A 13060-nucleotide genomic window follows, 5' to 3' on the forward strand; every position below is an offset into this window, starting at 1 on the left:
CTCTCACACAGCACTCTCACGCTGTTCAGTGAGCTCCCACGGTCCAGCCACCTTAAGGCACAGTGCCACCCTGCCACCGTAGGGCACAGTGCCACCCTGCCACCGTAAGGCACAGTGCCACCCTGCCACCGTAAGGCACAGTGCCACCCTGCCACCATAAGGCACAGTGCCACCCTGCCACCCTGAGGCACAGTGCCACCCTGCCACCCTGAGGCACAGTGCCACCCTGCCACCCTGAGGCACAGTGCCACCCTGCCACTGTAAGGCACAGTGCCACCCTGCCACCCTGTGGCACAGTGCCACCCTGCCACCCTGAGGCACAGTGCCACCCTGCCACTGTAAGGCACAGTGCCACCCTGCGGCACATTGCCACCCTGCCACACTGAGGCACAGTGCCACCCTGCCACTGTAAGGCACAGTGCCACCCTGCGGCACAGTGCCACCCTGCCACTGTAAGGCACAGTGCCACCCTGCCACCGTAAGGCACAGTGCCACCCTGCCACCGTAAGGCACAGTGCCACCCTGCCACCCTGAGGCACAGTGCCACCCTGCCACCGTAAGGCACAGTGCCACCCTGCCACTGTAAGGCACAGTGCCACCCTGCCACCCTGAGGCACAGTGCCACCCTGCCACCGTAAGGCACAGTGCCACCCTGCCACCGTAAGGCACAGTGCCACCCTGCCACCGTAAGGCACAGTGCCACCCTGCCACCCTGAGGCACAGTGCCACCCTGCCACCGTAAGGCACAGTGCCACCCTGCCACTGTAAGGCACAGTGCCACCCTGCCACTGTAAGGGACAGTGCCACCCTGCCACTGTAAGGCACAGTGCCACCCTGCCACCCTGAGGCACAGTGCCACCCTGCCACCCTGAGGCACAGTGCCACCCTGCCACCGTAAGGCACAGTGCCACCCTGCCACCCTGAGGCACAGTGCCACCCTGCCACTGTAAGGCACAGTGCCACCCTGCCACCGTAAGGCACAGTGCCACCCTGCCACCCTGAGGCACAGTGCCACCCTGCCACCGTAAGGCACAGTGCCACCCTGTCACCCTGAGGCACAGTGCCACCCTGCCACCGTAAAGCACAGTGCCACCCTGCCACCCTGAGGCACAGTGCCACCCTGCCACCCCTGAGGCACAGTGCCACCCTGCCACCTTGAGGCACAGTGCCACCCAGCCACCCTGAGGCACAGTGCCACCCTGCCACTGTAAGGCACAGTGCCACCCTGCCACCGTAAGGCACAGTGCCACCCTGCCACTGTAAGGCACAGTGCCACTCTGCCACTGTAAGGCACAGTGCCACCCTGCCACCGTAAGGCACAGTGCCACCCAAAGTATTTCTTTAAACTGGTACTATAAAGTATTACAAGTTTAAAAATATTAAATAATGATGTTCAAAATATTATGGTTGAGAAATCACCAAAACTGCAGGTCGGTTGAACCATTTACTGAACAGCATTGCAGCAGCACCAACAGGCAGTAGAGGTTTTCTGGAAATGAATTCTTAGGGAGTTCCGAGGCTTGCAAATCAAGAGCGGGAAACATGGACTACAACAATGGAGGAAGCCCTCGTGAACTGCAACTCATTTGGCACAAAAGGCCAATGATGTCTGTCCACCTGATAAATCCTTAGTACTATCCGATTCTTAATGCCAAAAACATTGATTCTTTCATGAAACAAAATGTTTGACCCTAGCAAAATTTCAGATCTTTTAAAAAAATGACATGCAAAGTCCAGCTGTCAAGGCAGGAGATTTTACTTCTGATCTCATAGGTTTGACACAACATATTTCGCACAAAACATCCAAGGAATAAACACCGCAAAGCATATTCCATATATTTGCATCTTCATCAACATCCGGACTGTAGCTAAAAATTATCTTTCACCAACCTGCTTTTCTGGACAAGCTGGATCTACAGTTGCAAATAGCTATGATGTTGTGCTATAGGTAAACAAGAAATCACAATACAGCCATTGCAATGCTAAAGAGTATGAATATAATCTAAATGTTTTCAAACATAAGGCTAAAAATGAATTGTAAAAATCTTTAAAACACATTTAAAGCATGTATTAAACTGGAAAATCCTTGACTCAACCTACCAAATATATGAAAACATTTTTTGTTGCACACTGTGCAGCCAGAATGTGACAATGAGACAAAGTTTAGAATGAAGATACAGCAACTTGGATGAGAAACTTGGAGGCTGCTAAATGTATTGAATATGATATGCATTTCTTTAATGAATCCGATGAATTCAGGCCTTAGAGGGTTCTCAGTTATCTGGTTTACTGTGTCTGCATGATAACTAATAGAAGTAGTATCTCGCCATTGGAGAGCCATAGAGTTTGCTGATTGTTACTCATCACAAAATTGATCTGTTAAAGAATGAAACAATGAAAAATCACTGATTGGCGGCAGTGTAGCACAGTGGGTAAGGAACTGGGCTTGTAACCGAAAGGTCGCTGGTTCGATTCCCGGGTAAGGACACTGCCGTCGTACCCTTGAGCAAGGTACTTAACCGAAATTGCTTCAGTATATATCCAGCTGTATAAATGGATACAATGTATAATGCTATGGTAAAGCTGTGTAAGTCGCTCTGGATAAGAGCGTCTGCTAAATGCCTGTACTGTAATGTTTTGTTTGAGTTTGTGGCGGGATAGCCAGCTTGCAGATTAACTGGCCTTCCTTCATCAGGGCCAATTAGCCGTAGCTTAAATAGTACTTTCATTGTAAACGTATTTTGTGAGTTGTTCTACATTCAGAATACAACAAACTACAATTATTTGGGGGGATGATAAAAAGTAGGCACAAAATGACAACAGCTACTACTATAATTTTATAAATTTTCCAATATAATTTTACCTATAAGATCTGCAACTAAGTGCACAGCACCCAACCAGCCATACAAGGTGGCACAACTACCTCTGTGCCGTTCACCTTTCTATGCATATATATATATATATATATACATATATATATATATATAATGAAAACAACATAAGCAGGCTGATTAAATTAACAGTAGGTTTTGCCCTGTCATTCTGGAGTGAATTCTTAGAAGTCAAACCTGCCACAAAAAGACAATATAAAGATGGATTTGTTTTGAAGAAAAAAAAAAAAAAAATTTCACCCTGGTAAAGTGCTATAAAAACAAAAAAGAACAACGCATTTACTGGAGACAGCACATCTCCACAGTTTTCAGACAAATCCATGCACACAAATAACAACAAGACAAACACTATCACTGCAACCAAGCACATGCATCGCAGTTCCCCTCACCCAACAGAGCATACTGGTCTCACACTAGTCTGTGTTGACTCATGTCCGACAGGCTTTCTCTTCTTTCTGCAGCATAACTCATTAGTAAATTTGGATTATTGTATGTTTGTTCACAGGTTTCAGTGAATGCACAAATGGTACAGTAAAAGACAACATATTTATTTGAATTCATATTTGACCATTGTGTTTTCAATTTGGCACAATGACCAAATTAAATTTAAGAATACGTGATCAGGAGGGCGGCACGGTGGTGCAGTGGGTAGCACTGTCGCGTCGCAGCAAGAAGGTCGTGGGTTCGAATCTCGGCTTGGGGCCTTTCTGTGTGGAGTTTGCATGTTCTCCCCATGTCCGCGTGGGTTTCCTCCGGGTACTCCGGTTTCCTCCCACAGTCCAAAGACATGTAGGTAGGCCGATTGGAGACTCTAAATTACCCGATGGTATGAGTGTGTGAGTGAAGGGTGTATGCGTCCCTGCGACAGATTAGAGGCCTGTCCAGGGTGTATTCCTGCCTCTCGCCCAATGCATGCTGGGATAGGCTCCAGCACCCCCCGCGACCCTGCCCAGGATAAGCGGGTATAGATAATTGATGGATGGCTGTGTCTGGGACTGACACTATCAGATTTCTCAATGGAGGACAAACTTGGTCAGCTGGGAGAGTTAGTGCAGAAACAGTTCCTTGGTATCCCAGAATCCTTTGTGTCTCAGCCACCGGGTTCTGTATAAAGGTAACTAACACAGGTGTGTCTAGTGTCTAGCAAGGACCACAATGGAAATAAGTCTTGTGACTTTTTTGTGTTATCCTTGACGCTCTTTTAATTGTGCATGTACATTGGTGTTTGCAACCATGTAATTGTCCTTTTAAAGTGAATCGTCAAATAAATAAACTAAAACTAAACTAAAACTAGTGAATGTGATGCTGTCTGGTGGGGCTTATGATCCTTGGGGCAGCATTGGGGGGATCAGGGGTTGGGGATCATGGGCGTTCCCATCACCTCACTGTCCTGATGTCTGGATGTGCCGCAGTTTCTCCTTCACCCGCACAAATTCTGGAATGTTCTCCTGGTCCAACCTCCTCTTCACCTCCTCCTGTTCGTACTGTGGGTCACAAGATCACCATGGTTACGCCAAGCAGAGCTAGCACAGATTCTTTAGACTCACAAGATGCTTGGTTCCTGTGTTCATTTGCAGCTAAAATGTATGAGCCTTAAGATGGAAACAGTAGTTTCTGGTGCTATATTTCAATACAGAATGTCCATGGCTACAGTAATGTCCTTGGCTTAATAAATTAAAGAAATGCATCAAATTGAAATGTTTCAGCTTCAACAGCAGGGTAGTCAGAACTTTCAATGTTAACAATACAGAGTGAAATATCAGGTGTAGAATCTGTACAGCCAATTACTGAGGCACAAGATGCCACAAGAGTCCAGACAGTGTACTTGCAGTAAAGCAGTAATGCAGTAGTGTGTCATACAAGGGCTTAACTGTGACTATGTCTTTGCAACCGACAGTCAAGGCCTTGCTGACGAGAGCAAGAGGCAGAAACATAATATAAATGCTTGCATGTGGCATAGGTCACAGGTATTATATGTGAACTTACAGCAAGATATTGAATCAAAAATTCACAGAATATGCCTCTAGTCATTCAAAATACACTTTTTGCATTTTACATTGTGACAAATTTTTCCCATTGTTTTATCCTCAAAAAAACAATGATAGCAGTCTCAACTGTGCAGGTCAACTACATTACAAATGATAAGAAGCTTCTGGGCGCAGATCCCAGACAGTCCAAATATAGGCCCTAGCAGTTATTATTTCTGATGCTCTGCTTCCACATTCAGAGCAGCCAGGTCAGGCCAGCAGTTAGAGACAGTTTGTGTTTAATGTCTTTTGCAAACGACTCGGATGGCTGCTTTTGACACTTATCCAACATCAGGCCTTGGAGGTGCAAACATCGCTGCAAATACCAACCATACAACACCTCCTCGGTGTTAACTGTTCATGCTACTACTGAAAGTTGCAAACATCTGTATTTTTGTAACAATCATCTGTTGATAACAACTCCTTATCATGACCACGCCCTTTACCCCAATTAGCCGGATAAGGACCAAGGGGATTAGAAGAGCCAAAAGTTCAGGCTAGAAGCACCCCAAGAAGCGGCAGGAAGGACTATGAGCACAAGCACACCCTGTCTTGTCCCGCATGAGCGCGGCTGCAGAAACGCAGTCTATTAACGCGTGAACGCGGGGAGTGTCGTCCCACACCCCCTGCAGCCTGGATGTGTGTGAACATGGGGCGTGACGTACTGTTTCTGTGTTTCGGGTTTAAGGTTTCCTTCACCTCACTGCTTTGGAATACAGCATTTTTAATTTGTGTGAGCTAAGATAGCCAATATTGTTTCTTATAACTTGGCCCAAGTTTGATATCAGTACTTTTATTGGCAGGCCTAGATTTTGCAAGTTTGAAATAATGACTGGTAGGCACCCATTGTGCTTGTACCTTTTCATATTATTCATCATCATCTTTTTCTTTTGGCTAGGGTGTCTATGGCAGCCCCTAGAACCGTACGGTAAAAAGTGTTGAAATTTGGTGCACTGATTGGGGACAGTCCCATGATTCTTTTCACCAAGATTCATGTTTCCACCTCGAGCGCTCTAGCACCACCAACGGGTCAAAGTTGGAGGTACGTTTATGCATGTAAGTTTTCAGCTGTATGCCCGATTTTTAAAAACGAGGTACCGTTGGATTTCTTGGATCAAGCCGAGTTCATTGACGTCAATTTTGACATATTGGAAAATGAAAGTGTTTGTCATATTTTTAAAAGGGAGTGCTTTTTTTTACACAACGGACCAAATCGCAACGCAGATTTCAGTGATTAATTTCAGAGCCCTCTGTACTAATGTTATACACTCTGTCTGTCGGCTCGTTAACAAGAACGCTAACGTTAAATTTAGTCAAAATGGCCAAAGGGAAACAATCTGGGTGGGTGTATTTTATTAGGATTTCAGAAATATAAATGAGTCCAAGGGGGGATCTGAACCCATGCCTGTCAATTGTGCACACGTCCCATAGGCAGACAAGCTACCCAGAGAGCTGAGCTACTAGTGAAGTAGTTTCTGGGGTCGCAAATATGTTTTTTTAAAAACGTGTGCACTTCTATAGAAGTCATTTTGCATGTGTATCCAAAGTTTTTATTGGCTGATGTAGCTATATGTCTGATAATGAGATCTATTCTTTCTGGGCTTGGAGCATTTGTGATGACATAATCGGCAGGAAAAAGTAGAAGAGAAAGAAGAAGAAGAAAAAGAAGGTGGAGAGATGTAGAAGCTGTATGGGAGATTAGTTCTGGAGTGCTGTATCTCCTGCAGTTTGAGCTGTATATGAGCTCTGGAGCGCTGTACCTCCTGCAGTTTGAGCTCTATATGAGCTGTGGAGTGCTGTACCTCCTGCAGTTTGAGCTGTATATGAGCTCTGGAGCGCTGTATCTCCTGCAGTTTGAGCTGTATATGAGCTCTGGAGCGCTGTACCTCCTGCAGTTTGAGCTGTATATGAGCTCTGGAGTGCTGTATCTCCTGCAGTTTGAGCTGTATATGAGCTCTGGAGCGCTGTATCTCCTGCAGTTTGAGCTGTATATGAGCTCTGGAGTGCTGTATCTCCTGAAGTTTGAGCAGTATATGAGCTCTGAGGTGCTGTATATCCTGCAGTTTGAGCTCTATATGAGCTGTGGAGTGCTGTACCTCCTGCAGTTTGAGCTGTATATGAGCTCTGGAGCGCTGTATCTCCTGCAGTTTAAGCTGTATATGAGCTCTGGAGTGCTGTATCTCCTGCAGTTTGAGCTGTATATGAGCTCTGGAGCGCTGTATCTCCTGCAGTTTGAGCTGTATATGAGCTCTGGAGTGCTGTATCTCCTGCAGTTTGAGCTGTATATGAGCTCTGGAGCGCTGTATCTCCTGCAGTTTGAGCTCTATATGAGCTGTGGAGTGCTGTATCTCCTGCAGTTTGAGCTGTATATGAGCTCTGGAGTGCTGTATCTCCTGCAGTTTGAGCTGTATATGAGCTCTGGAGTGCTGTATCTCCTGAAGTTTGAGCAGTATATGAGCTCTGAGGTGCTGTATCTCCTGCAGTTTGAGCTCTATATGAGCTGTGGAGTGCTGTACCTCCTGCAGTTTGAGCTGTATATGAGCTCTGGAGCGCTGTATCTCCTGCAGTTTGAGCTGTATATGAGCTCTGGAGTGCTGTATCTCCTGCAGTTTGAGCTGTATATGAGCTCTGGAGTGCTGTATCTCCTGCAGTTTGAGCTGTATATGAGCTCTGGAGTGCTGTATCTCCTGCAGTTTGAGCTGTATATGAGCTCTGGAGCGCTGTACCTCCTGCAGTTTGAGCTGTATATGAGCTCTGGAGTGCTGTATCTCCTGCAGTTTGAGCTGTATATGAGCTCTGGAGCGCTGTATCTCCTGCAGTTTGAGCTGTATATGAGCTCTGGAGCGCTGCATCTCCTGAAGTTTGAGCTGTATATGAGCTCTGGAGTGCTGTACCTCCTGCAGTTTGAGCTGTATATGAGCTCTGGAGCGCTGTATCTCCTGCAGTTTGAGCTGTATATGAGCTCTGGAGCGCTGTATCTCCTGCAGTTTGAGCTGTATATGAGCTCTGGAGCGCTGTATCTCCTGCAGTTTGAGCTGTATATGAGCTCTGGAGTGCTGTATCTCCTGCAGTTTGAGCTGTATATGAGCTCTGGAGTGCTGTATCTCCTGCAGTTTGAGCTGTATATGAGCTCTGGAGTGCTGTATCTCCTGCAGTTTGAGCTGTATATGAGCTCTGGAGTGCTGTACCTCCTGCAGTTTGAGCTGTATATGAGCTCTGGAGCGCTGTATCTCCTGAAGTTTGAGCTGTATATGAGCTCTGGAGCGCTGTATCTCCTGCAGTTTGAGCTGTATATGAGCTCTGGAGCGCTGTATCTCCTGCAGTTTGAGCTGTATATGAGCTCTGGAGTGCTGTATCTCCTGCAGTTTGAGCTGTATATGAGCTCTGGAGTGCTGTACCTCCTGCAGTTTGAGCTGTATATGAGCTCTGGAGTGCTGTATCTCCTGCAGTTTGAGCTGTATATGAGCTCTGGAGTGCTGTATCTCCTGCAGTTTGAGCTGTATATGAGCTCTGGAGCGCTGTATCTCCTGCAGTTTGAGCTGTATATGAGCTCTGGAGCGCTGTATCTCCTGCAGTGTGAGCTGTATATGAGCTGTGAGGTGCTGTATCTCCTGCAGTTTGAGCTGTATATGAGCTGTGAGGTGCTGTACCTCCTGCAGTTTTAGCTGTGTGAGAGATAAGCTCTGAGGTGCCGTACCTCCTGCAGTCTGAGCTGCCTCTTGCGGAGCTCCTGCTCCAGGTCGGAGGGCTGCTGCAGGGCCTGCTCCTGCTCCCTGTGCTGCTCCATTCTCCTCTGCTCCAGCCTCCGCTGCAGCTCCGGCTTCTCTCCCGACTGCAGTACCCTGAATACACAGGAGGGGGCAGTCACGCACACAGGGCACAGTCACATACACTGAGATGCTGACTGAGCTCACAGGTTGGACGTGGTCACAGAAAAACGTTTTCTTTAGATCTGGGCCATGCACTGCCATTTTGGAGGGCGAGGTTTGATCACAGGCTGAGGGGTTAATGTGACTGAGGAGGTGGGGGGGGGGGGGTATTTACATTTAGAACCAGGGGGGTCTTGGGGGTTGGGAAGGTAGATGACGATCACAAAGTGCCAAAAAAATCACTGCAGCCAAAATCCACTTGTTCTGTCTCAGAACAGGAGGCATATGCTTCAGCATACACTGGTGTCTGTCTGTGTGTCCGTCCTGCTTCAGATTTAAGAGGTAATCTACACTCAATGACCATGTTATTAGGTACATCTGCTTGTTAACACAAATACCGCGCTCTGTAAACAGTGAACATGCAGCTGCATCTCAATATATAAAGTATGCAGACATGGTGAAGAGATTGTTAGCTGTTGTTTGACCAAACATTAGAAATGGGCAAGACGTGTGATCCATGGTGTGATGACATCAGTGCTCCTTTCAGGACTGGAGTTGTGCACCCTGATGTGCTATTACTGATGTAACATTTCTGCCTGCAAAACGAAGTTTAGGACAATAAAGCCTTTGAAAATGAAACAGAATCTGTGATTTAATATACATTTTCATCAGTGATATGGACATGCTCATATGCGGTAGACTGTGATGATCAGCAGTGATCAGTTTCGAGGACTGTTCTCTGGCTGCTCACCGTTTGTGGCTTAGCAACAGCTCGCGTGGCAGGTCATGGCTCGGCGTGTCCATCGCGGGATTGATCGGTTTCTTGATGGGCTTGGCCCCCTCCGTGTTCTCTGAAGCCAGGCGTGATGTGGAATGATAACAGGCGTAGCTCTCTAAAATGGCAAATATGCATCAGCAACCAGTAGGTGGCACCACAAATAAAACCAGAATATTTTAGTCTCTAAACTGGTTTTAGAACAATCAACTCTGGATTGGATTCCTGTTTTCAGTACTTAAACATTGTATCCCTGAGAAATCAAATCTGCATTTCAATCCAGACTGGCCCAAAAATAACAGCTGATGGCAAAACTGATGTTTTTTTTTTTGGTGTGCTACATGTATTCATCATATTCAAATATGTATTCATATTTCTTGTTAGGGACACAGTAAAAACATTGCTGCACTGGTAAAAAATATTTTAAAAATATTAGACACACTGTTTTAAGTATTTATGGCATATATCATATATCAAACTAAATGTGGTCAATTAGACAACAGACAGTAACAATGGAGTATCATGGAAACAAACATAAATTAGGAATATTCTAGAGCATACTTACCTTTTAGGTGTTTTTTCAGTCCTAACCTCTGTAGAATCCCACAATGCAGGGCTGAAAAGTAGAGATAAAAACATTTTTTTGTTACAAATGCAACATGCAAGACTGAGATTGGAATCCCATTTATACCTGAATAGTAAAATGTACTATGGGCATGCAAAGAGTGGGTGCACTGACCGGATGCTGAAAGCTGGTCTAATTTTGTGTTCAGACCAACCCCAGGGACCCCTACCCAGGCTCAAGGGCATCCCAGAGACCCCCATCATATGTTAAAAGGGGTTGTATTTAAGAAAAGGTTTATAAAGATTGTGGACCTTTGGGAGGGAGTTGTATATGCAGACTGGGAAAGGGACATATGATCGCAGACTGGTCAAGGGGAGACTGGGATCACAAACACGTAGAGGGGGGGTGGTTTGAATGTGTGATTGAGGACCCCTTACGGTACCTTTGCGGACCCCCAGAGGACCCTTGATTGAAAATCCAGGGTTCAGAGAACAACAAGTTTCGGCCCTAGGTCATTAGTGTGATAGCCATACCCCAGGCCAACTCCATAAAGCCTTTTGGGCTGGCTTTGCACGCTGCAGCTTTTGTCCTTTGAAACTTTGTTGCATTTGCGTTTCACCGTGTAAACCCCCCTAAAATCACTTGAATCTTATTTGCAACTCAGCTGCTACAAGTTGTATACATCTCAGCTTTGTGAGACTAGTTTCATGCAACAGCCAATCAAAATACAGAAAGCATAGTAGATGACGAAGTAAGGTCCAAAAGGACATCTCATTTGCCTAATACATGTTGCCTCGATTTCTCTGTCCTTGTGTTTCATCCATGTATCTCTTCCTCGCATCCTCCTTAGGGTGGAGCTAAGGAGCGAGGAAGGGACGTGAGAAAGAGACAAAAGGAGTGAATAAATAAATGACTGGAATGAGCCTATGAATGCCCAATACTGTCCTTGATACCTAAGCTCTGCTGAGTTTCATTTTCTACCCTCTGGTGGATAAAGGGTATAATTACACAAAATACCCACTGCGCTCACACAGCAATGTAGATGGTCAGCTAATACCTTTGTACAAAGCAGATGTAACTTTATCCAGTACAATCCACAGAAAAGTGAACAGCAGAAGCTTTATCACTAGGCTGCACAGCATTTGCCAAGCCCTCCATCTTTGAAAATACTTGTACAAACTCTCTACAACATTCTATTTCTACATAATAAATATACATTGTTATGCATATTAAATTGCGTGTTTTATAGAATATCTGTTCAATATTTATGCTTGCACATCTTTGTCATTGCGTGATGGACATAATGTTGCTTGCATAAATGCAATGTTACATAATGGATATATAATTAAATTAAAAACCATTCTAAAGCATTCGTAAATATGAGAAATATGAATGTAGCATTTTGGGAAGTTCACAGCCTTCAGAGATCACAGATATTGTAACACATATTAGAATATATCTGCTGAATTGAATTGAACATATTTTTCCACATATCATATAAATTGTAATACTAGTTCATTCTGCCACATGATGAGACAAATTAATCATAACCATGCCCAAGAAATTAAGCCATCTGTTCAAAGAGAAAGGCAACAATCAAATGAATCACTTGCCAGATGCTTATTGGCTCAGGGGCCCAGTTTTTAAACTTTCAAGGTTTACAATGTATTATTTGTTGATGGTTCAACGTCTTTGGAATGTCCCAGGGTTTCTCTAAGCTGCACTCAAGTAGAGTATCTATTACACTAAATGTACAACCATCTAACCTTACCTGTGCCTGGAGTACAGCAACGTATCAGCTGACAGACTTTACACGTCCAAAAGAAACTAACTCTGATCCATCTTAGCTCGCCCACAAAACAAACTGCATCCTTAGGATGGGAAAACTGCAGCTTTCGGCACGTCTTCCGGGTGCTGTTTAAAGTCCTTGTTGGGGAAACCAGTTTACTCAACTCTAACCACTCCGCACTGAAAAATTGAAGAGCAAGCTTTCACATTTACAAGGAACCAGAAGGTAGAATACACCGGAAACGGTGTATTCTTGTCAACCTGGCCATCTGGCTAAACCATGGGTCTCCCGCGTTCCAACTTCCCGTCTGCATGACAGCCTGTTACAGCGCGGACCGCGCCACGACGCGTCCACGCGAGTCTCCGCATTTAGGAGCTCCTTGCGATCGGTGCCCCTGCAGTCGCTTCGTTTATCAGGAAACTGAGGATAAAGGAGAGTGACACTGATCCTCGGAGTGCCTCGTTGAGCCGGAGCCAAACGCAGGTAGCGCCAGGTGTGATTAGGGCAAACCGATCTCCTGACATCTTCGCTCTTCAGTCGCTCAGCCCCTCTTATAGGCGAATCCGGCCAAGATGCCAGGCGAGAGACTCCACCTACCCTGGCGGCTCAAATAGCCTCATGGACTGCGGGTTCTTTCATTTCTTTGATGCCTGACTCCTATTTCAATACAGCCGATTGCCATTGTGCAAGCAAGCGCGATTCTATTGTTTTCGCACTGCATCGAGACGGATAAAGGGATAGCTTCAAATAATCGAGCAGCATATAGTTACCGTTTGTGTAGATTATGGAGTAATCTAGTGGTAGCCTACTTTGATTGATGACGACATGTGCCGTATGCCCACATATTTGAGGACTGTCTGGTTAGGGACCAATCAGTATAACAATAGCATGATGTGCAAGATGACATTTTTGTATATTTATTTCATTGGTGACCCTCAGACGTCTTTTTGTTTGTGTGAAATAAGCCTACATATTGGTTTTTGGTAGTCTTACGAAGTTGGTCAGTGTGCACTATTGCATATGCCAGCGTGTAGAAAGTGGTCGAGGAGACTGCTGTCATTGGGAGGTGCAACTGTTGGCCTGAAGGAACCCATGTTCACTTTTTTCCGAAGGCTGTATCAGCTGGACACACTTACACACCCAC

General features: G+C 45.6%; 1 protein-coding gene across 1 annotated transcript; it reads right to left on the reverse strand.

The window, feature by feature from the left end:
* Positions 1 to 3610: 3610 nt before the first annotated feature.
* Positions 3611 to 12743, reverse strand: zgc:195245 (uncharacterized protein LOC565483 homolog). The gene is made up of 7 exons (XM_035382335.1): positions 12726 to 12743; positions 12217 to 12336; positions 11899 to 12115; positions 10128 to 10178; positions 9539 to 9680; positions 8616 to 8760; positions 3611 to 4375 (listed from the first exon to the last, which is right to left on the reverse strand). The coding sequence occupies exons 1-7, from the start codon at positions 12741 to 12743 to the stop codon at positions 4274 to 4276; spliced, it is 795 nt and encodes a 264-aa protein (XP_035238226.1). The 3' UTR covers positions 3611 to 4273.
* Between the last annotated feature and the right edge of the window lie 317 nt (positions 12744 to 13060).

This window comes from Anguilla anguilla, chromosome 11, assembly GCF_013347855.1.
Source record: "Anguilla anguilla isolate fAngAng1 chromosome 11, fAngAng1.pri, whole genome shotgun sequence".
NCBI classification, from domain to species: domain Eukaryota; kingdom Metazoa; phylum Chordata; class Actinopteri; order Anguilliformes; family Anguillidae; genus Anguilla; species Anguilla anguilla.